We start from the raw sequence: 24,397 nt of genomic DNA, 5'->3' as shown, positions 1-24,397 counted from the left end.
TGGTCCCTTGTATGCTTGCATACAGACTGTGTGTCCTGTGTTCTTTTTTTTTTTTTAACTGATTTTATGGCAAACGTAGAACAGAAAACGTTTGAACTGTTGACTGGGAATTGAAAGGGAAGCGAATGAATATAATTTTAAAATGCAGGGCTCTAATTCTATGGCTAAGCATCTGTACTGACAATTTATTTTGTCTGTGTATATATCTTTAAATACATTTTACTGATTGCAATTGTCTCATTTTTAGGTTTTTTGTATCAGACTCTTTGGAGATTAGTATCACTTCTGGAAATCTGCATTGTCAAAAGCAGAGCATAAAGAGTGACATTGTATCTACTGTATCTGCTTTGTGTATCCAGACTATAATAAATATGAGGGAATATTTTCAGGCCAGTATGGCATGTGAAAAGATAAATTGTAATAAAGAAAGAAGAATTCTGTGGGGTTAAGGGTAACCTGTTAAAATGTATGGAGTAATGGCAGGGCATGAGTACTGTACTTCAAGCCCTGATGCTTCCATTATGTCCATTAATGGTAGCACTCTCTTTTCTTGACTATCAACACACTAACTTAACCTGTGTTTTCTTTTTAAATTATGATTTCTTTGTTTAAGACTATAGAGGCTCCTAGCAGCTCCATAGTTAAGGTTGTGCTGAGTTTTGCACTGAAGTGTATATCCTTTTAAATATAATTATGAGAAATCAATCTGATCGACGGACTATTTGAAGAAGGACAAACTTTAATTTTCTAGGCATTTTTTTCAAACTCTGAGCTTTCAGTGTGTTTATCCTAAAAGGCTTAACATTTTTAAAACCATCTAGAGATCTTAATGCTTAGGGCTCCTATAACATCCCAATCTCAAAAGTCAGAAACTTGAAATTACACACAAGGCTTCATAGTTGAAAAACTGAATTCCATTTCAATTCTGGGGAAAAAAAACAACCACCTTAAAATACAGTCATTTTACTGCTTTGTAGTAACTGATATATCTTTTGCCATTGAGCAAATCTTCATGGAAGACTCTCATTTGCTACTATCTTTTTGATGGCCCTCCTGCTGTGGTTTTCATAGAATCATAGGCCTTGGCTACACTTGCGAGTTACAGCGCTGTAAAGGCTCCCCCAGCACTGTAACTCACTCCCCGTCCACACTGGCTATCAGGGAATCTTTCCAAGTGACAATGCCTCCATGTGCCAAGCGAGCCCCAGCATGGAGCAATGGCGAGTTGCTGGACCTCATCAGTGTTTGGGGGGAGGAAGCTGTACAGTCCCAGCTGCGCTCCAGCCGTAGGAATTACGATACCTTCGGGAAGGTATCAAAGGACATGATGGAAAGGGGCCATGACCGGGACGCCCTTCAGTGCAGGATTAAAGTGAAGGACCTGCGGCGTGCCTACCGCAGAGCCCGCGACGCAAGCGGCCACTCGGGTGCTCCCCTCTGTGACCTGCCAATTCTACAAAGAGCTGGATGCGATACTTGGGGTTAACCCCACCTCCACTCCGAGCACCACCATGGACACTTCAGAGCCGCGGGGGAGAGGGCGAGGAGGAGGAAAACGGGAGTAATGGTGGAGGGCTGGATGGAGACACCCCGGAATACCTGGAGCCATGCAGCCAGGAGTTCTTCTCGAGCCAGGAGGAAGGTAGCCAGTCACAGCGGCCGGTACTTGGTGGAGGACAAACAGAAGAGCAGGTTACCGGTAAGCGTGGTTTTTTTTTTTTTTTCGGGAAGGAATTTTTTCAGTGCGGGCTCTTTGGGAGAGGAGGGTTAGGCATGCATGGCTAGATGCGGCATAGTGCATTGATGTGGTTTATCACATCGCGGTAATCTCCTCGAATGTCTCATCCAGAACGTGTGCAATGCGTTTCCTCAGGTTTATCGGGAGAGCCACCGTGGTCCTTGTCCCAGCCAGGCTAACGTGTCCGCGCCACTGTGCTGCGAGGGGCCGGGGGACCATTGCTGCACACAGGCAAGCTGCATATGGGTCAGGGCGGAAGCCGCATTGCAGTAGAAGACCCTCCCTTGCTTCCCAGGTCACCCTCAGCAGCGAGATATCGTCCAGGATGAACTCCTGTGGAAAATGTTGGGACAGTGTTCAGTGTAGGTGCCCCCTGAAGCTGTTGGCTCTCCCCAAAGCACAGAAACCCAGAGGACAGTGCAGCCCTGAAACAATCAGTCCCCCTTACTCACCATTTTGAGGCTCCCATGGGATATGTGTGCTCTATTTCGGACAGAAAAATTATGCTATTGTGTAGACCCTGTGTGTTTTCTACTCCTTAAGTGCGGGGGGAATCATTACTCTGTCTGGTATAAACAATGCTGCCTCTGTTAAATGTTGCGTTTTGCCTATACAGCTGCATCAACCTTGAGACCTCAGCCGTCCCTCTTATCGCCTGCTCAGAAACTGCAAAGACTCAGGAAGAGACCGCGAAAAAGCAAAGACATGCTGCAAGAAGTGATGCGGCAGTCTATTAAAGAGAATGAGAAAGCACAGAACTGGAGGGAGAGAGAAAGCAGGATCCGCCAGCAAAGTGCAGCGCACTGGCGGCAAAGCACCGCGCACCGGCAGCAAAGCACTGATAGGCTCATAAGCATCCTAGAGCGCCAAGCAGACGCTATCCAGGAGCTGGTAGCCATGCAGAAAGTGGAGCAGTACCGCAAACGCCACCCCCCCCACAGCCCTTGTCCCAAAACTCTTTCCGTTGTGCCCCACTGTCACCTCCGACCCACTTTCCCCAACTTCCATGTTCTTCACGCCACCCGCTGCCTCCAACACCAGTATCTTCACCACCCAGCCCTGAAAACCACGACCCTTACCCTCTGCACTCAACCCCCATCACCATGCAGTATAGCTATCCTTTATAGCTCACTGCACAGCACACCAGACAGGACATACGTGAATCTGTGATTGTACTGTTCCCCACTCCACCCCCTTCTTCCTTTTCAATAAATAATTTTTTTTTCTTTTCAATAAATGGATTTTTTGGCTTTGAAAACATTCTTTATTATTGCATATAAAGTAAAAGACTCCTTAGCCCAGGAAATAAACAGGCACTGCAAGTCTGCTTGTCTGCTTAGCAAACACTGATTCCTAAAGATTGGAACTACTGCACTTTACTCCCGTGCAGGGCACCAGATATCACTTCTGGTTTTCAGCCTCAAATTGTTCCCTCAAGGCATCCCTAATCCTTGCAGCCCCACGCTGGGCCCCTGTAATAGCCCTGCTCTCTGGCTGTGCAAATTCAGCCTCCAGGTGTTGAACCTCAGACGTCCATGCCTGAGTGAAGCTTTCACCCTTCCCTTCACAAATATTATGGAGGGCACAGCACGCGGATATAACCGCGGGGATGCTGTTTTCGGCCAAGTCCAGCTTCCCATACAGAGATCGCCAGCGGCCCTTTAAACGGCCAAAGGCACACTCCACAGTCATTCGGCACCGGCTCAGCCTGTAGTTGAACCGTTCCTTGCTGCTGTCAAGGCTCCCTGTGTAGGGTTTCATGAGCCATGGCATTAACGGGTAAGCAGAATCTCCAAGGATCACAATGGGCATTTCAACTTCTGCTACCGTGATCTTCCGCTCTGGGAAAAAAGTCCCAGCCTGCATGTTCCTGAACAGCCAAGTGTTCCGAAAGATGCGTGCGTCATGCACCTTTCCGGACCAGCCTGTGTTAATGTCAATGAAACGCCCCCGGTGATCCACAAGCGCCTGGAGAACCATAGAGAAATACCCCTTCCGATTAAGGTACTCGGATCCCAGGTGGGGTGGTGCCAGAATAGGAATGTGCGTCCCATCTATCGCCCCTCCACCGTTAGGGAATCCCATTTGTGCAAAGCCATCCACTATTTCCTGCACGTTACCCAGAGTCACGGTTCTTCTGAGTAGGATGTGATTAATGGCCTTGCAAACTTGCATCAACACGATTCCAACGGTCAACTTTCCCACTCCAAACTGGTTTGCGACCAACCGGTAGCTGTCTGGAGTTACCAGCTTCCAGATTGCAATAGCCACCTGCTTCTCCACTGGCAGGGCAGCTTTCAATTTCATGTCATTGCACTGCAGGTGGGGGAAAGCTCCTCACACAGTCCCATAAAAGTGGTGTTTCTCATCTGAAAGTTCTGCAGCCACTGCTCGTCATCCCAGACTTCCATGACGATGTGATCCCACCACTCGGTGCTTGTTTCCCGAGCCCAAAAGCGGCGTTCCATGTTGCTGAGCATGTCCGTGAATGCCACAAGCAATTTCGTGTTGTACGCAGCTCGATAGCATTGTCGGACTCCTCACCCTCACTCTCACTGTCACTTTGGATCTTAAGGAATAGTTCGACAGCCAAACCTGACGTGGTGGTGAGACTCGTCAGCATACACCTCAGCAGTTTGGACTCCATTTCCCGCAGACAGATCGCGCTGCACAGAAACCATTGAAAGATGGCGCCAAAGGTGGATGGAAACAAAGGGATTTCTGGGATGCGAAGCGATGCATCACGGGGCATTGGGATAGGACCCAGAATCCCACGCCCCCTTCCCATAATCCACGGCGCCAGAATGGGAAAAGGTGCTCTGTGGGATAGCTACCCATAATGCACTGCTCCCAATAGCGCTGCAATTGCCGCAAATGTGGCCACTACAGTGCACTGGGTAGCTCTCAGTGTGGACAGACTGCAGCACTTTTCCTACTCAGCTGCACGAAGTCAGGTTTAACTCACAGCGCTGTACATCTGCAAGTGTAGCCAAGGCCTTAGAATATCAGGGTTGGAAGGGACCTCAGGAGGTCATCTAGTCCAACTCCTTGCTCAAAGCAGGACCAATTCCCAACTAAATCATCCCAGCCAGGGCTTTGTCAAGCCTAACCTTAAAAACCTCTATAGAATCATAGATACACACCTTTGTTCCTAATTATATGTCTCTAGGTTCCACCCAGTCTCCCTTATACAAAATACAAGAACCTTCCACAAAGGGAGCCCTAGTCTTATATACCAAATAAGATTAACTAAGGCTTTGTCTACACTACCACTTTTTTCAGTAAAACTTTTGTTGGTCAGGGATGTGAAAAAGCCACACCCTTGACCAACATAAGTGTCACTGGCAAAAGTGCTGCTGTGGACAGCACCATGTCAGCAGAAGAGGCTCTCCTGCTGACATAGCTAACGCTACTTGTTGGGAGTGGTTTCATGCTGGCAGGAGAGCTCTCTCCTGCTGTCAAAGAGTGGCTACATCTCAGGCTCCATCTACACTACAGGGGGGGAGTCGATTTAAGATACGCAAATTCAGCTACGTGAATAGCGTAGCTGAATTCGACATATCGCAGCCGACTTACCCCGCTGTGAGGACCGCGGCAAAATCGACCTCCGCGGCTTCCTGTCAACGGCGCTTACTCCCACCTCCGCTGGTGGAGTAAGAGCGTTGATTAGGGGATTGATTGTCGCGTCCCGATGGGACGCGATAAATCGATCCCCGAGAGGTCGATTTCTACCCGCCAATTCAGGCGGGTAGTGTAGACCTAGCCTTAGACCTTACAGCAGGACAGTTGTAGTGGTACAGCTGTGCCACTGTAAGGTCCATAGTATAGACATAGCCTAAAAGTGGAGGGAGTGGTGGTCTGCTCAGGCAAGCCATAGGAGATTAACTCCATTAGGAACTTACCTTTCAACAGGAGCCATGTGCTTTGTTTCTCAGGCCAGTTTACCTGCATCTCTTTTTCCCCCACTCCCACCTGTCCTAGCTCCTGCTACAAATAGGGCACATTGACAGTTGGAGAAAGGGGGGGAGTTGTAGCCAAAGATGCTTGAGAAATGAAGTTTCAGTCCTGCTGAAGAGGAAGCTTCTGCATGTAGAGAACCTACTGTGGTTCATGAAAGGTTGGGTACTGCTTGGGCAGACCTCACAAAAGCATTTAGATTTGACTCTTAATGTTCATACTAAACATAGCTTCAGAGAAACTGCAAGAGGATGGAGCTTGACTTTCTGGCCCCTGGTACTCACCATCCTTTTTGCCTAGGTCAGTTCATTGGCCCCGGTGCCTGGCTCCCTGGTTCTTTGGTTTCACTTAGATCCCCTCACTCTGTAGACTGTTTTTTTATGTTTATTACATTTAGAAAAAGCCTTTCTAAATGAAGCAAGGGGAGTAGTGGGGCTGGTCATCCAGCCTCAGGATAAGTGAGCAGCAGGGGCTACAGAACCAGTAGGGAGACCCACTACCTAGCTTATATTGACTGTTTAGGTCGATCACCTTTTGTCAAACATGGGGAAAGCAAATACAGATACAAACAAGTATGTCAGCACTCACATGTTAGATATAAAACTGAGTTCTAAATTCCACACTTATAATACAATGTTAAAACAGATTATAAATGGTGTAAAATATAATTATGGTATTTATCAATTGTGCTTCGACACCATAACATTTAGCAAACCTCACACTTTGTGAAAACTGTCTTATCTTACTAGCAAGCTAGGCAAATGGTGCAACTGTTCTAATTATTTCCTCATTATCGTTATCCTGCTTCAAGAAAAAATAACCAATGCAACCTCAACTCTCACGCCTTGTCACCTAAACATAATATCCAAATTCACAGACTCTTCTGCTCTGAAGAAACTCCCTTTCAATTCCAACTACCAACAATACAGACATCCAATTCTTCAGATGCACACTTCACAGTAACATTGTTATTTTAATCTTGCTGAAGTCAAAAGCCCATGTTTCTAACTTAAAAGTCTGAGATCCAAGTTAAGGTGAAATTGTGAGGAATTGAATATGTGCTTTGTGGGTGGCTGTAACTGGAAATGGAGCGGGTTTAAACTGAGGAGTCTGTATTTGAGGCTGCTCTGGGTGTTAATGTTGTCTTAACTGCTGACCCTCCCCCCCCCCCCCTTTTTTTTTAAATGCAGTGATAGGAAATGCACTAAAGCAAACTTAACTATAAGTTAAAGATGTCTTGTACATGGATTTGTATACATATTTCCCCCTGCTTATCAGTGGATTTCCGGAATAAGGTTAGAGGCTAAATAATAACACCTCAGACTTGTATGTATCTGTAGCAATTATCTAGTTAATACAAGCTGATTATGTTTCTCAAAAGGAAATAAGTGAAATATAGACCTTCGAGAAACCATAAAGATCTTAGAGAAATGTTTTTCATTTAATGGGTTATTCTTCATAAACATAGTTGTGGGAGTTATGGTTAGGGTATTCTGAAATTTTAAAAGTTTTCTGCTAGAGAACTCTATTACAGTGAACTGAAGATTTCTTCATTGTGAAATAGTGAGGTAGTGCCCAATCTAAATGACGCATTTTAGAACATTTATTGGAGACAGGAAACAGTTAAATTTTGTGAGGTTTTGGTATCAGCAAATATATTTGATATTGATTTTTCAGTTTTGTTTTCTGACAGTACTTGGGAGCCTCTTTATTTTAGTGCTCAGTTTTTAAGGGCAGTTATTGACTTCCAAATAAAACTGGATGTTTGTTTATGAAAAAATCCAAGGCAGTAAAATTGCACTTCTAATGAGCTGTCACTGTGTACAAGAACCTATGGATTTTTATATTGTTAAGTAACCAATGTTGGCTTATTTTACAGTAGCTGCTAGGCTTGTACATATATGGTGTTCGTTTACTCAGCATTTATTAATTTAACATAGACATTCTGTACATACTTATTTTTGTGAGTTTTAGGGGTTTTTTCCCTCTCCGTGTCAGTACTTTGAAACCCTCATTAGTCCAAATATGGGAAATTTGACTCACTGCAGCTCTTGTATTTTGCAGGATGACTTTCACTTGATCTATTTAACTTAACTAAGGGATTTAAAAGAAAATGCTTCTCATTTTTCTCAGTGCAGCTCTTGAAAGTTAATATAGTTCCCTCAAATCTGATAACTTTTATGAAGTTTAACATTTTAAATAGGTACTTGAGTCTCTAGCTATGAGTTACATTGCTATATTTCTGAAGTGTGAATTACTGGCAAAAATCCAGTGTGAAAAGCACTAGGTGTAAACTGACTTCCAACTACACTTATTTTAATAACTGGAAAAGAAATATTGCTGATTACACCTTGGATACTTTTTTAAACAGAATGACAACTGGCATACCTTGTATGACTGAATGTTCAGGGCTTCCTCCTGTTAATGTCACAAATAGTGTCGCTTTTTGGCATTATGCTCATGGCCAAAAGGATCTCCAAATGGAAAACTTTTATTTTTGCTTACTATTCCGTTCCTAAATTGAGACTAGCAAGATGGATGCAACTTTTTTTTAAATTCTCTTCTACTGTCTTGTGAGACAGTGTATTTTCTATCTTGCTATGAACGTAGACTCCAAACTTTCCTCATTCCTGAGTTTTGCTTTATTTTTAACTCAAATAACAACCAATTATGAATTTCAGTTTAAGCTTTCTCTCCTGTTTGGTCATTCTAGGTTTTTCCTAAGACCTCCATCCCAGACCTTGGTTCATTTTTCTCAGTGAGATGCTACAACTCTTCTTGTATCATGGCTGAAACCAGAATGGCTCAACAAAACAGCAGTCCTGTCGCCATCCTGTTAATTTCCTTTGGGTTTAAATAATTTTGAGAGACTTCTTTGTGTTTTCATTGATCCGGTTTTCTTTCAGAGTTTTATCACTGAAAATTTCAGCTCAGAGTCAAGTGGAACACTGCTTGTGCAACAAACTAAGTTGCAGGACAACCTAGACAAAAGTCTTCACATTTGCATATTCACTAACCACATTAGATATATGTTGGACAAGAAAATGGACATGGGGGAAATATCCAGATAATGCATAATTTAAGTTGTTGCACTATTAGTTTAAAACATTATATATAAACTTAAATGTGTGTGTGTGTGTGTGTGTATATATATATATAAAAACTAAAGGGATAAAATCACTGCTCTTTCGTTTCCAAGATTTCCGTTCAATTTAATGTAATTTCTGAAATTTAAATAAGTTTGGTGTCAGCTGAAATTTGTATTGTAATGTCACAATTTTTAATTTAGATAATACTCTGCTCTCTAAAGAACCTTATACTAAATGAGATTAAGCCTAAATTTGTTCTGCCTCTGGAAAAGGACAGTATTTAAAAGTTAGGACAGATTAATTGGCAGAGTGGTGTGGATAAAGTGGATATTCTGTCTTTATTTCTCTCTCCATTGACTAGAAGTATCATTGGATAGGTCTTTGAATGAATGGATTTGTCATCCATAGAAATTTAGTAAATGAAAAGATACTAAAATTAAGGGGGAGAAATCAATGCAGACCCATTTGTTGGTTCTTGCTCTTAGCAGGTTTATTCAATAAACCTTAGATGCAAATTGCTCAAGTGAACTAATGCTCATCTGTTCTCTTAGGGCTGGATCCTGCATTCCTTGGGCAACCAAAACCTCCAAGTAAGTTAATGATTCAAAACATAACTCTGCTATATAGTTTGATTCCGAAATATCTGTAGGGTTATCTAATAGTCTTCCTGGCAGGAAGTATGTTCTGTGAATCTGTTCAGATAGTAATCCTGCAAAGCTACTGTTGAAAGTAATATCAGGAGTAAGAATCCTACCCACCTTGGAAAGCCTCTTGACTTACTCTGTTTGTTACGTCTGTTGATTATCAAGAAGCGTTGCAGAGGGGGTTCATTTAGTGACTTTTTGTGGGGTTCTGTGCAAGGGTCTGCGTACTGCTTGTCCTGGCAGGATTAGGGCGTAGTGTACAGTTGCCACATTTGTGCAGCACCATGTATGATATTTTATGCAAATTATTTAAATAGGGTAGCTTATGTGTACGGAAATTCACACACAACTATTAAACACCATAAAAATTGTACAAGTTCAGTGCAGGTGAGAGACATGTACTTGAGAGCCCTGATGGATGAAGTTCTCTCTCAATAGAACAACTGCAGCAGAAGCAGGGGCAAGTTTCTTACACACACCGGCTGCCAGCATATCCCAGCACAGATATGTTGGGAGGGGGAGAATTCTTTTAAGAGTAACAGGTAGTTCCAACTCCATGGCCATTTTGAGACTGAGGTAGAATTCCTGAAAGGATGTTTCTTTTAGTACATTTTTACCCTTTGGGGGATTACATAGGCAGGGTCACCGACTCTGCACTCACAGGCAAAATCTCCCACATTGTTTGGAGAACAGCAAGAATAAACTCTATAATTAAATGCTCCATCCTGTTCCTTAGAGATATCTACCGTTATCTAAAATATACAGATACTAAAAAAAAAAGAATAAAACAAATACTAGCGTAGATCTTAATTCACTCCTAAATGCAACATTTTGCAATATAAAATTACTTCAAAAACTATTTTAGGGTCCTCACACAAACTTATATTTCTCCCTCCCCCTTCCCATATAGGTGATCATCAGGATTTGACCCCACAATATTCAGATCCACAGAGAGACCTCTTCTACATGCTTTATAAGAGGAACTGCCATGGCAAGCATGCTCTTATCATTTAAGTGAAGCAGTCCATAGAAGGAGACATAACATGCTTTGCCAGTTATACAACTGTTTGTGACATTACTCCTGGGGGAATTCTGCACCATTGCGCGTGCGCAGAATTCATGTCCGCTACAGATTTCTTTGCTTCCCTGCAGAAAAATGACTTTGTGACAGGGAAGCTACAAGAGCAGTCACGCACCACTCCCTAGCAGTGCAGGTACATCATTTCAGGCACCTGGAGCAGCCAGCAGAGAGGTTGGGGACACCCAAGCCAGTGGCTCCTATCCTGAGCCGGGATCAGCTGCTAGTCCTGGCTCGGCTGGAGGCAGGAGAGGACAGGCCTTTCTCTTTCCCTGCAAGGAGTGGCTGGGGCTGTGTCAGACCCACCCGCAGAAACCTCCCCAAGCTGCAGGAAGCTCAGTATCCTCCCCTGCTTCCTGCTCCCATCACTCATCAGCTGTGGGGGGGAGGGGTCATTGTATGGGGAGCTGCTCTCCCATCCACCCAGCCCCTGTGCATCTGGATCTTCCATACCCAGACACCCCTTCCAAGCCTTACCCTGTACAACCAGAACCTCCCTAACCCTCCATACCTATACCCCACCCCACTGAACCTCAACCCCTGCACCTGGAACCCCCACAACTAGCCTCTGTGCATCCAGATCCTCTCCATACCTAGACCCCCCACTGAGCTGCCTGGACCCAGATTGTCCCACACAGAACCCCCTCACCCCACACCTGTATCCTCCACACTGAGCCCCTTCACACTTGGATCCTGCCTGGTTGAGCCTGCCTTCCCGACACCTGGCGCAGAGGAGCAGGGCCCCAGGGTATTTCTGGGGCAGGTCCAAGCCTTGTGCTGTGTCAGGGTTGTGTGCAGCCTCGCCGTTGAGTCTGTGTCCCAGGGGTGGGGGGGTGAGGACCTGCAGGGTGATCTTCCACCTTCGTGCAGCCAGTGACCTGTGCTCTCCACTGCCATGCTGGAGCCTCTGCATTTATCTATTGACAAATAAAACTTGCAGAATTTTTAATTTTTTTGCACAGAATGCCCTCAGGAGTACGACATACAGTGGCATGTTGAGTTATCAGGATTTGGCTTCTGGCTCTGTGATGAGAGTCGGTTCTAGTTGTGAGAGCCAGCATCACCAAGTCTAACAGATCGATTTGGTCATCTGTAGGAACTGAACCTGGGATCTCTATCACTTGAGTTCCATTCATATCGAGGCAGCAGAAGACTCATAAATTTGTACACATGATCTAGCCTCCAGATAGGGACAAAGAGACCCAGGGTTACAAATACTTCTTCAGAAAGGCAGTGTGAATCAGTGGATGAAATTTAGGTCTGTCATATCAGAGAACTGGGTTCTATTTCTAGCTCTGCTTGTGGTGGCCTTATGAAAACTCTGTTACCTTATTTGTAAAATGGATGAATGATAGTTGCCTCTCTTATGAAAGGGGTGTGAAGTCTTGCTCATTATTAGTGGAAGAGATGGCTCTTATATCTCTTGCCTTGCAGTTTGTTGTACATTCCTCTAGGCTACAGAGTATTGGGAGGGATGGTCTATCCCTCCCCCCCCAGTGTGTGACATTTTACTCCTTCTGCCTGGTGCATGATAGACCTCAGTGCAAAAATGCATGACACTTGGCAGGTCTGTTAGTGCTGTAAGCAACATAACTTCTGTTAGACTGACAGTCTGAGGTAAGGGATGGGAGGGGAGGTGAAATATGGTATGGACAAATCATCTTCAACATACACTGTTGGAAGGAAAGGAATTAATCACCTAATTTTTGAAAACCACATACAAAATCTTTGTGAAAATGCCTCTTTTCCCCATTATTAGCATTTGGAGGAAAATATACTCTGCCATTAAAGCTCTGGCCTAGGGAAATAGTAGAATTTTACCATGAGTCCTAAACATTAATGACTGATAATATTGGTGGTGAAGCACCCTGCTGAAGTTGGACAGATTTCAGATCACAGTATTAAAAAAAATTCCAATCGTATTGTTTTGACACATACATTTAAAGAAAATAAATCTATAGTTTTTCAGCCTGCTAGTTTGTAAAGGCACAGTGTTTTCAGTTAAATGTAACATGTTTTTTTTTTTTTTTAATTTTATTGTAAAGACTTATTTTGCTGAGGGTCCAGTTTGTTCTCTTGTTCAGGAATGTCAGAGTCTAATGTTCTGTTTTGTATAAAACAAGCTGAATTTGTTGTTTCTACATGAAGTTTTTTTACTTTATAGGAAACTAATGATTGATTGTGGTCATAGTGAAGATTCTGTCTAATATCTACAAACAATTTAAATGTTTAGATGTTTTAAATTTTATTTTGTAATTCATGTACAAAAAATATTGTAACAACTTTCTCCCTAAAATATCCCACTAGCTGGGATTGATTTTTTTTTTCTCTTTTCCCACAAGATGGACTTTTTGTTTTGTTTTTCTTTTTACTGTGTTTTGCATTTATTTAAAATTTAAAAAGAATTTGTATGGTCAGGTGTTCTTTGCTTCCTGAGGCACTATATCAGCTACTTCCAAAACTGCCATCATATGCTATCTTGCTCTTCTCCCGCTGCCACCTTTTGTTTAAAACCAAATAAAGGGCTCAGTCCTGAATTGCATGTGCACTCAAAATTCCCACTAATGTTTTGGTGCATAAGGATAGTAGGATCAGGCCATAAAATGTTAAATGGTGATAAAGTGAAAATATCCTTTGAGATAACAACATCATCTTGCCACGAGTGATGGTTTTTTGGATGATAATGTAAAATAGCATTAGGTTTATGTGGAGTGTATATTCTTAATTTTATGGAAAAAGTGAACATGTAGACTTTATGCCTGGGCTAGTACGTTTTTATGGAGATTTAGCAAAGTTGCCTTAGGGCATGTCTACACTACAGCAGCATACTATGACTCTGTAGTGCCACAGTGTAGACACTTCCTACATCGACTAAGGTTTTTTCCATCAGTGTAGTTCATCTGTCTCTCTGAGAAGCAGAAGATAGGTTGACAGAAGAATTCTTCCATTGACCTAACAGCTTCTATATCAGGGGTTAGGTGGATCTAACTGTTGCATTCAGGATGTGAAATTTTTCACAGCTCTGAGTGACATAGCATTTAAGTGTAGACCAGACCTTTCCAGTCTTGGTTAAATGTTTGATGAGTCTTCACTGCCCCCAAGGTGACAGTTTGACTTCATCTCATAGTTTGTGCTGCTCCGTAGAGAATTTACTGGTTGTTGTTACAAGCCACATTGCCATCTTCAGGAAGAAGCCTTTTTAACTGAAATTAGTTAGAAGAGGTTTTTACTTAGTATTGCTATAACAAGGTGACAGCCTTTTTTGATTATATAGTTTAGCAGCTCAGGTTAAATCCATCTCATAAAGGAAAACCACTAACATAGTTCGTATCAGAAGTTCTGAAAAGTAAATAAAAATATCAGTATGGATGAATTTTTTTTTAGGAAAAAAGTGAGATGTGTACACTAGTTTTATGATTGTTTGGATATATGAGTAATTTCTACAAGTATTAAAATATTTATTCCAACTTTCAGAGTATCTTCTTTTATTTTTAGATGAATCTGCGTTCTGTATTTACTGTAGAACAACAAAGGATATTACAGCGTTATTATGAAAATGGAATGACAAATCAAAGTAAAAATTGCTTTCAGCTCATATTACAGTGTGCACAAGAAACTAAGCTGGACTTCAGTGTAGTCAGGGTAAGTACTGAGGCCTTCCACACTTGAATTTACATAATTATTTAACAAGTACATTTGTTTACATAACATATCTGTAGGGGATGGAATCATTAACTTTATTTTTTTTAAAAAAGGCTTCCATCCTCAGCTGTAATATATGCTCATTTTTTCCTGAGAGAGGGCTGCTTGTAGTCTGAGTTCCTATGAACACTTTTACGTTATTGAAGTATTAGTAGGGACTTTCATGCTGTGCAAGCAGCAGGGATCCCTTCAAGAAAGTTAAATTCCAAATAAGGTTTTCCTGCTGAAAACCTAGGTTATATATCACATAAAGTGAATGTTGTTTATATCAGGAAACCACTTTGAAATAGAATAGAAATTTTGTATCCTTTAAAAATGACATTGAAAGAGATCTATAAAAATGCTGTCTTCCCAGGTTTGTGTTCCTTGTCATAAATAGATGGCATTGCTGCTTATTGGTATCACAGTTATCACTAAACAATAATATCATTGAGTAGCTTAGTGCTTCTGGGGTCTCTTCTGAAGACACTGAATTCCAAGGGAGCGGGATAATGCTCCCCCTATGAAAGAAGAGCCATTTTGTTATATAATGTTTCACAAGGAAGTAGAAATCATGAAGCAATAGTTGAGAGTTGATACAATAATCAAGCAGGCAGGAGCAGATACAAGCAGCTGCAGTGGGTACATCTACAACACTGTGTGGGAGGGAGGAAGGAGATAAGACCCATTTAGTTACTCCCAACCACGTGGACCCAGAACCATGTAGGGGAGCGCTCCTTCCTTCCCATCGCGCCCCATCCCCCCTTCCAGGGGCACCAGCTTCTAAGTATCCTTGCCTCTCTAGAGAAACCTGAGCTCAGGATAGGGAAAAAAAAAAAAACCCTAGGAAGCCCACCAGAAACTCAGACTGGCAGGAGCAGACAAATAGCTGCAGTATGGAACTTTGGATGCTTTCAATAGTTTTTGTTCTGGACATTCTCTCCCCCTGTGCTGACTGGCTGTTTGCTTCAAGTCCCTCACAGTCTCTTTGCCTCACTCTACCTGTAGTACTTACTCCCTGCCTTCCATCCCTCTTCTTTCTTCTCCAGTCCCCTTTACTCTGTTCCCTGCAGGTCCATTCTTCCTTCAGTTTTCTGTCTGTTTAGCCATCGCCTTCCTGACAAAAGCATTTCCACAAAAATTGTGGCAGTAACATGCCATTTGCAGACCAACATGCCTCTTGCTCTGCTGGCATTTTGTAATCCCCACCCCTCCTTGTCTAACTTGTCTGTTTAGATTGTAGAAGCAAAGACTATCTCTTACTGTGTACAGTGCCTAGCACAGTGGGACCTAGATCTCAGTTGGGATGCATAGATGCTAACACAGTACTAGGAAAAAAAATAATAATGTAAAAGTCATACAGAAAATACAATCATGTCTCTGATGTTAATCTCTGTATTGAGTCTTGATTAGTTTTATGTGTAAGTATATTGCCATCTTGACAAATTCTTGAATTGGCTTGGGGATAAGGTAAAGACTTATTCTGAGATTCTCTTTAATGACGACTTTTACGTCATGATACCATTTTAAAAACAAGCACAAGCTTTATCACAAAAAGTAGATGATGCAGTATATTGTTTCTTTCCAAATTAGGACCTGTACAGCCGGTCCTGGAAAGAAAGAGAATTTTTTTCTTTGTTGAGATACTTAAGCATTCAAACCAAAATGGATTTGGACATTCCCAACATAGAAAGTTCAGAAATAAGCTATTTCTTTAATAGTTAACATAACTGTAGTTGTGAAGTATTTTACCAAAGCAGTTTTACTTCAATTTCTTGTATATGTTTTAAAATAACTGTTTGATTTGACAATTGAGTATTAATTTTGCTGAATGATGAGGTGATTTTTCTATTGGTTCCAAGCTGTTTTTTTTATATATATTTTACAGTTTTTCTTTTGATATAATTTCAATTTGAGAAGGATATTATCTGAGTAGTAGTAAAACAAATAGTACCACAGGATGCAATAAGTTTTCTGATATCCATTTCAAATTAACGTCTGTGATTGTGAGCCAATTGGGAGAGAGATTAATTTGCTTTTTCCTGAAACTTGTGGCTAGAGATGTTTGGGTTGTAGGCTGCTTGTTTCTGTTTTTTCCTCTTAAGAAGAGAGCAGAACTAAAAATGTTATGCGAGGAATATAAGCCCTTGCTAATCCAAGCACTTATATATGTAACTATTGAAGTCAATGAGATGATTTGCATGTTTAATCATGTGCTTAACTTAAGTGCTTTGCTGGATCGGGGGCTACATATCATTACAATTGTTAAATTTATGTTTTTATACTGATCACTAGAACTTGTAAAATGAGACGTCATCATTGGTATTATTCTGTATTTTGCATGATACATGCTAGTAGATGGATGGTAATGCAGAAAACTGCTCTCTTCTGTTAACATGAGCGTCAGACTACTTTTGTATTGGGGTGAGAATTCCAGTGAATTTCCATAGATATGAGGTTCAAATATTAAAAAGCCATAAACAACTATGTGGGTGTATCAGAATGTAAGGTGCAGTTGGCTGCCTTTTTATTTTTATTTTTATTTTTAAATACTTGTATAAAATCCAAAGTACAGAATAAAACCTCCCTTTTGTTCTGTGTAAAACTGATCACTTGGTTTTGTTAAATTTTCAGCTCTTGTTTGAGTTAACTGGTCACCATTTTGCTTCACACCAAAGATCAGTGAAGTGGCACCGCAAAAAAAATTGCACTATGTGCTCTATGTACACATTTACAGTCTGATCCTGCATCCATAGATGTCTAAGTAGTTTTGTCACTAACTTGAATGTGAGCAGAAGGAAGCCCTTATTTTCTGGTGGTTCCTTATATCCATAACTCTCCTCTTTATACTGGAGCATATAAATTAGCAGAAATCGACAGTTACAAATCTGAAGTCCAACTTAGAGCTTGTGTACACTTAAAATGCTAGTGGTACATAGGATGACCAGACAGCAAGTGTGAAAAATCGGGACAGGAGGTGGGGAGTGATAGATGCCTATATAAGTAAAAGCCCCCAAAATCGGGACTGCCCTGATAAAATCGGGACATCTGGTTACCCTAGTGCTACAGCTGGACCACTGCAGCTGTGCCACTGTAGTGCTTCAGTCTTGATGCAACTTAAATAATGGGAGGGGTTCTCCCATTGGCTCGGTCAATGGAAGAATTCTTCTGTCAGCCTACCGCTGTCTACATGGGGACTTAGGGTGGCTTAACGCCACTGCTCAGGGGTGTGGATTTTTTTTAGCCTGACCAACATAGTTAAGCCAACCTGATTTTTCTAGTGTAGACTAGGCATCAATAGACAGGAGACAGGATGGGTGAGGTAGTATCTTTGGTTGGATCAACTTCTTTTGGTGAGAGAGATAAGCTTTTGAGCTACACAGAGCTCTTCTTCAGGTCCGGGAAAGGTACAAAAATGTCACAGCTAAAGAGAAGGTGGAACAGGTTGTTTTGCATAAGTAGTTAACATATTGTAAGCGACCTTCAATGTGGAGTGGACAGTTAACACCGCTGCAGTCATAGGACAAAAAAAGGAGGATTAGTGGGTTACAGACTGTTGTCTTTATTAAAACTGTGATTTTTAGGGTCTAGCAAAGTTATAAATTTAAGCATCTTTTAAATGTGTTGTGCAGGTTTCCTTTGAGGATGAGGCCTGAGAGGTCAGATATGGAGTGGTCTGAAAATTGTGATCTTGTGTCTTTGTCTTTTATAATTTTTCTGTGTGAGTTCATTCAAGAGCATAGTGATTGTCTGGTTTCACCCACATACTTGTTATTGGAGCACATGTTGTGATAGGCATATTCAGCACCTTTGTCTACATTTTAATTTAAGCCTGGGAGTTTGAATTCATAACTTTGCTAGACAGTAAAAATCATGATCTTAATAAAGATACTGGATTTATGGCTTATTACTACAATCTGTAACCTATTAAACACCTTATATTTTTTTTATATATATTTTTTTGGTTCTATGACTGCAGAGGTGTTAAGTGGCCACTTCACCTTAAATGATCTCTTACAATACATAATAACTACTTACGTTAAACAATCTGTTTCACCTTCTGTTTAGCTGTGACTCTGAGTACCTTTCGCAGACCTGAAGAGCTCTGGGTTAGTCTACCCTGGCAATGCTCCCAGTGCTCTAAAAATCCACCTCCACGAAGGGTGCAGCTCCCAGCGCTGGTGCGCTGTCTACGCTGGCGCTCTACAGTGCTGAAACTTGCTGTTCTCAAGGGTGTGTATTTTCACATCCCTGAGCGAGAAAGTTGCAGCGCTGTAAATTGCCAGTGTAGCACAGAAGTTGATCCAATAAAAGATATTCTCTCACCCATCCTGACACCAACATGGCTACAACAACACTGCAGATTAATACTTAATACGAAACTCTTATGAGTGTATAAATTAATCCCACCTCTTTCATGGTAAAGGTTGTTTGTGTAGTACTGATATTGTAACATCATACATGCTGTCATAGACGCCAACTTTCTAATGTGTTGGGGGGTGCTCCCCTCCCACCTCGCCCATACTCCACGCCTTCCCACAAGGCCCCACCGCCACCTTGCCTCTTCCTGCCCCTCCCCCGCTCCTCCTCCCTCCCTCACAGTGTCTCCTGCACGCCGCGGATCAGCTGTTCCATAGCGGGCGGGAGGTGCTGATTGATGGGAGGCACTGGGGGGAGGAGGAGGCTCTGATAGAGGGACTGCCCCCACCATTTTTTTTTCCCCCGTGGGTGCTTCAGCCCTGGAGTACTCACAGAGCTGCCACCTACACCTGCTGCTTCTAATAAGCAATGCCCCTCTGCCATGTACATTGGCCAAACCGGACAGTCTCTACGCAAAGGAATAAATGGACACAAATCTGACATCAGGAATCATAACATTCAAAAACCAGTAGGAGAACACTTCAACCTCTCTGGCCATTCAGTAACAGATTTAAAGGTGGTAATTTTGCAACAGAAAAGCTTCAAAAACATCCTCCAACAAGAAACTGCTGAACTTGAATTAATATGCAAACTAGATACTAAGGCTTAAATAGAGACTGGGAATGGCTGAGCCATTACACACATTGAATCTAATTCCCCATGTTAAGTATCCTCACACCTTCTTGTCAAACTGTCTTAAATGGGCCATCTTGATTATCACTACAAAAGTGTTTTTTCTCCTGCTCATCTTAATTAATTAGCTTCTTAGAGTTGGTAGGGGAACTCCCACCTTTTCATGTTCTCTGTATGTATATATATCTCCTCACTATATGTTCCATTCTATGCATCCGATGAAGTGGGCTGTAGCCCACGAAAGCTTATGCTCAAATAAATTTGTTAGTCTCTAAGGTGCCACGAGTACTCCTGTTCTTTTAGCAACACTCTGTTGAAATGCTGAAGTTAGTGTTCCCCACTACCTTTCTTAAATATATTTTTTATTCATTAGCTTCAGAGCAAGTTTTCCTACTTGATGTATTTTGTTTGAAACCAGTAATGGGTTTTTTGGAACTTAAGTACAAAATCACTAAAGATCTCTAGATTGTTCTCTTCAAAAGAGACTTTTGCATAAAACAGCCTCCACTGTTTTAAATATCTTGTATATAATTCCATATATTTTCACTTGCCAGTGTAGCATCTGTAATGGGAAATTATTCTGTCTGTTGAACCTAATCCCCTTAGTCTGTATTATATTTGTGAAATCAGATCAATTTCTCACTAAAAGCAGCTCTTGAGGGATATGATTTAAAAAGTTAAATTAAAAAGACAAACATTTTTACAATTCTTTTTTGACCAATCTTCAGTTCATTCCCTTTCTATTGGAAAACTTTCCCCCTGTCTTGGGATGCATTGGTACTTTGAGGACTACACTTGTATTTTTTTTTTATTAAATTAAAAAATAAGAGAAGATAGAAGTGTTTGTAGTATGGCAATTTTGAAAACATCTCCTCAGCTATTGGATAGTAAAGATACTGATTATGCCGAATCTCTCAGTATAGTTACTGGTTTCAGGAGTACCTTATTTTCACTAGATGTAAAAGTTGAAATTGGGAAGGGGAAGGAATTAAACACCTAGTGTATCTTTGTTTGGTTTTCTTCACAATAATAAATGAAAGGTAAAACCAAGTCCAAGTATGTGGAGGAGAAAACCACAAGCTTCTGCCATATTTATGCAAAGATAATTTTGGGACAAGAGGGTAGATGCAACAAGTTGTATATTCTTTTCTGAGGTGGGCCAGAATTGGAAATCTTCACTCTACTGAACTGAAGGCATTTGGATAAAATGGGACCTGGATCCTCATCATTTGTGGTTTTGATTTTTGCATAATCAAGACATGTCTCTTTCCCCTCCCCCCTACAACTAATTTTGATTCCTACCCATTTCTAATATATTAGTAATTTAAATCTTAATTGTAAAGACTTATATACATGCTGAAGTCTTTGCAATATTGAGGCTTTGAATATTAAAAAAACTGACTGTGGCTAACATTCTTATATATTAATATTTTGTATTTGCAGACTTGGGTTGGCAATAAAAGAAGAAAGATGAGCAGCAAGAATGTTGCAGAATCTGGAGGCACCCCACCCAGAACTGTTCCTAGCACCCCTACAGTGCCTCCAGAAGTAGCAGTCAGAAATGTGGTAAACATTGCTCGATCCCAAAGCCAGCAGTCGTCTTGGACATCATCTAACAATGATGTAATAGTAACTGGTATATATAGCCCAGCTAGTTCATCCAGCAGGCAGGGATCCACGAAACAGACCAATGCTTCAATGACTGAGATACATAAAAACTCTATTCAGAGACCACCTGGAAAAAGTGATACAGAATTTCAGCAGCAGCATATCCCTATAGGACGACAAGCACCACATTGTAAAGGTGCTTCGTTGCTCCTGGGGGAAAAAACTATTATTTTGTCAAGACAAACAAGTGTGTTGAATTCTGCAAACTCCATATACAATCATACTAAGAAAAATTATGGTGGTTCATCAGTCCAGACTGCAGAGTTAGTGTTACCTCAAAAGCCAATAATATGCCACAGGCCATGTAAAGCTGAACCAGTGGGGTGTCAGAGGTTACACAAACCAGAACACACAAGCCTTGCATCACACATCCCATCTGGACAAAGAGCTAATGTTCGAGACCCTTCTTGTAGCACACAAAACTTGGAAATTCGTGAAGTTTTTTCCTTGGCAGTTACTGATCAACCTCAAAGAATTATGGGAGGAAATACAACACAGAAGCCTTGTTCAGTCGAAGGCAGTTGCCTGTCCATTGCAATGGAAACAGGAGATGCTGATGACGAATATGCTAGAGAGGAAGAGCTTGCATCTATGGGAGCACAAATACAAAGTTATTCAAGATTTTGTGAAAATAGCAGTTCCCTTCGAGTGGAGAACCAAAGCACAGCTTTGTCTGGACCAGGCAGAAATGTGAGCTGCAGTTCACAGATGGTGAATGCCAGGGACTTGCCTGACAATGTATTATATCATAACAGAGACTACCGCTTGCCTCCACGGACCTCATTACATACACCATCCAGTACACTGTATAGTAGTGCTAATCCATCAAGAAGTAACTTTTCTCCTCATTTTACATCTTCAAATCAACTGAGGCTGTCGCAAAACCAAAACAACTACCAGGTAATCTGTAAATTTATTTTTGCCTTTCAGATTTTCAAGACAGTCTTCTTCTGTGCTGAGAATGTAGACTAATATATCCTGATCCATTGATGAAAGTTTACCCTGTTCCTTGGCACTGTTTCAGGTTTTCTCCTACATGCTATGAGCTGAGTTTGGCATATAGGGCAAATCATATCAGTCACTCCCTCCTTTTTGAGTGCACCCATCCACTCTCATTGAAATGAAAGTTTTGGATTCATTGTTAGAAATGGTAAGCATCAGTTCCTCCTCCTTCCCCCCCCTCACCAAGCTACCATCTACTCTTTTGCTTCCTGTTTTTTTGATGGGGATTGGGATCTCCTTCCAACTAGTCAGGGTGTTGGCAGACACCAGTTGCAAAGCTGTGAGTCCTTCACCCTTGCAGTTTAGTTTGCACCATTTGTGTTACAGGAGATGTAATGAGGGCATCTCCAGGACCTGGGTTGCATCTCATGCCCATAAAATATGCTTACAGGGGTAAAGAGAGAAGAGAAATGTGAGTGCAGGTTACTGGGGGGCAGAAGAAAGACCTGTGTCCAACAGTGGCTGGAGCATTGCAAACCACTGTGGATCCATTTGTTGGAGGAAGAGAAACTGCAGGAAGCATCAGAGTTGGTTTGAAAGTGGCAGAACTGCTGTGCTTTCCAGCATAGCGCAGAGCCTGGAGCCTGAGTTAAGGTGCTCTTGATGATCATGATGAGGAGATAGCTTTGAGCATTGTCTCCTGACATGACATTGGTTGCTGTTCCTCTTTCAGAGGAACTGTAGTCTCCTAATGGTAAAGCTGAGGCATCCCAGAAGTTCAACACCTTCTTCTAAATACTTTTCTCACTACCGTAGTTTGTTAACTCTTCAAATAAATGACACTTTTCATCGTAAGATACTACCAGGAATGTCACAGTTCTGTGGCAGTCGCAAGTTTTGAAGGCCCATTATGTGCTAGCATAGACCCTGTCCATAGTTTTTGTGACCTTTATGAATAGGAATTGCAAATCCTCCCAAGCAGTCTCCTTGCCATTTTGGGTGCATGTGGTATGCTTATTTATCCTTTCTCTCCCTTAATGGATAGAGCAGGGGTCGGCAACGTTCGGCACGCGGCTCGCCAGGGTAAACACACTGGCGGGCTGGGCCAGTTTTATTTACCTGCTGACGCGGCAGGTTCGGCCGATTGCGGCCCCCCACTGGCCGCGGTTCGCCGTCCCGGGCCCATGGGGCGGCGAGAAGCGGCGCGGGCGAGCGATGTGCTGGCCGCGGCTTCTCGCCTCCCCCATTGGCCCGGGACGGCGAACCGCAGCCAGTGGGGGGCCGCGATCAGCCGAACCTGCCGCGTCAGCAGGTAAATAAAACTGGCCCGGCCTGCCAGGGTGCTTACCCTGGCGAGCCATGTGCCGAACGTTGCCAACTCTTGGGATAGAGCTTTCTTCTCTCAAGAGATGGTCAATTAGCATTTGCTGTTAAAGTGCAAATTTGGATCAGAATGTTATTTAAACAAAGTGCCATTACTTAAGAAAAAACAGATTTTGTGAAAATGAAGAAAAGCCTGTAAACATATTTTTGTCTAGCCGTGAGCTGTTAAAAGCTGCAAAAGTGCAGGCTGTACAGCTTAAGAATTGGTAACTTGAAACTTCACATATCTAAATGTATTTTCTTGTTTTTCTTCACTGTTGTTGCAAACAAATGACATTCTTGGTTTAGTTCATGACATGGTGGCAATGGGAGATTCTTTTTGGTGTCTCCTCATCATTGGTTTTAGGAAACTAGATATCAAAAGTCCTCATTAACTTGTTAAGCATTAGGCCAGCTGTTCACTTGAGAAATTAGCAAACCTGTAACCAGCCTTCCCATAAAATGCATCTTCATTATTATTTTATAATCAGGAAGCTTGAATCAGTTTTTTTTTTCTACTGCACAAATAGACCAGTTCTTCCTCATATTGCTGTAAGAAGACTTCAGACAGTATCAGCCTATTTCAAAGGATTCTTTTGTTCCTGGGAAAGGGAGTCTTTCTGTTTAGTCTTAATAGTATGGCTTTGTACTAGTTACCAGTGGTTCAGTATATTCTTTTCCAAAGTATATCCCCTAGGAATGCATCCCTTCCTAGGGAAAGAGCCCTTTTGAATGAAAACTGACTTGCCCTTTGTGTGCAGTGTAGTTGTAGCCATATCGATCCCAGGATATTAGAGAGACATGGAGCGTGAGGTAATATCTTTTATTGGACCAACGTTCTGTTAGTGAGCGAGACAAGCTTTTGAGCCACACAGAGCTCTTCTTCAGGTCTAGGAAAGGTACTCCCAGCTTCACAGCAACAAGCAAGGTGGAACAGATTGTTAAGTGTAAGTAGTTAGAACATATTGTAAGAGATCATAGTAGCTAACGACTTACGCTAAACAATCTGTTCCACCTTGCTTGTTGCTGTGAAGCTGGGAGTACCTTTCCTAGACCTGAAGAAGAGCTCTGTGTGGCTCAAGAGCTTGTCTCGCTCACTAACAGAACGTTGGTCCAATAAAAGATATTACCTCACGCTCCATGTCTCTCTAATATCCTGGGATCGATATGGCTACAACTACACTGC

The 24,397-nt window shown here is 41.9% G+C and overlaps 1 protein-coding gene across 4 annotated transcripts in view; it reads left to right on the top strand.

Annotated features, from left to right (window-relative positions):
* Window positions 1-24,397, top strand: part of HDX (highly divergent homeobox) — an 89,598-nt gene that overhangs the window by 4,706 nt on the left and 60,495 nt on the right. The window contains exons 2-4 of one of the 4 annotated variants that reach the window (XM_054039949.1): window positions 9,336-9,374; window positions 14,002-14,148; window positions 20,683-21,807. In XM_054039949.1, the coding sequence (XP_053895924.1) occupies window positions 14,002-14,148; window positions 20,683-21,807 (1,272 nt within the window). In that variant the 5' untranslated portion in view covers window positions 9,336-9,374. The remainder of the gene's footprint in view (window positions 1-9,335; window positions 9,375-14,001; window positions 14,149-20,682; window positions 21,808-24,397) is intronic. The other 3 variants (XM_054039951.1, XM_054039952.1, XM_054039953.1) reach the window with 3 other exon arrangements.

The sequence above is a fragment of the Malaclemys terrapin genome, chromosome 9, assembly GCF_027887155.1.
Source record: "Malaclemys terrapin pileata isolate rMalTer1 chromosome 9, rMalTer1.hap1, whole genome shotgun sequence".
Classification (NCBI taxonomy): domain Eukaryota; kingdom Metazoa; phylum Chordata; order Testudines; family Emydidae; genus Malaclemys; species Malaclemys terrapin.
This window is presented reverse-complemented; position numbering and strand designations above follow the sequence as displayed.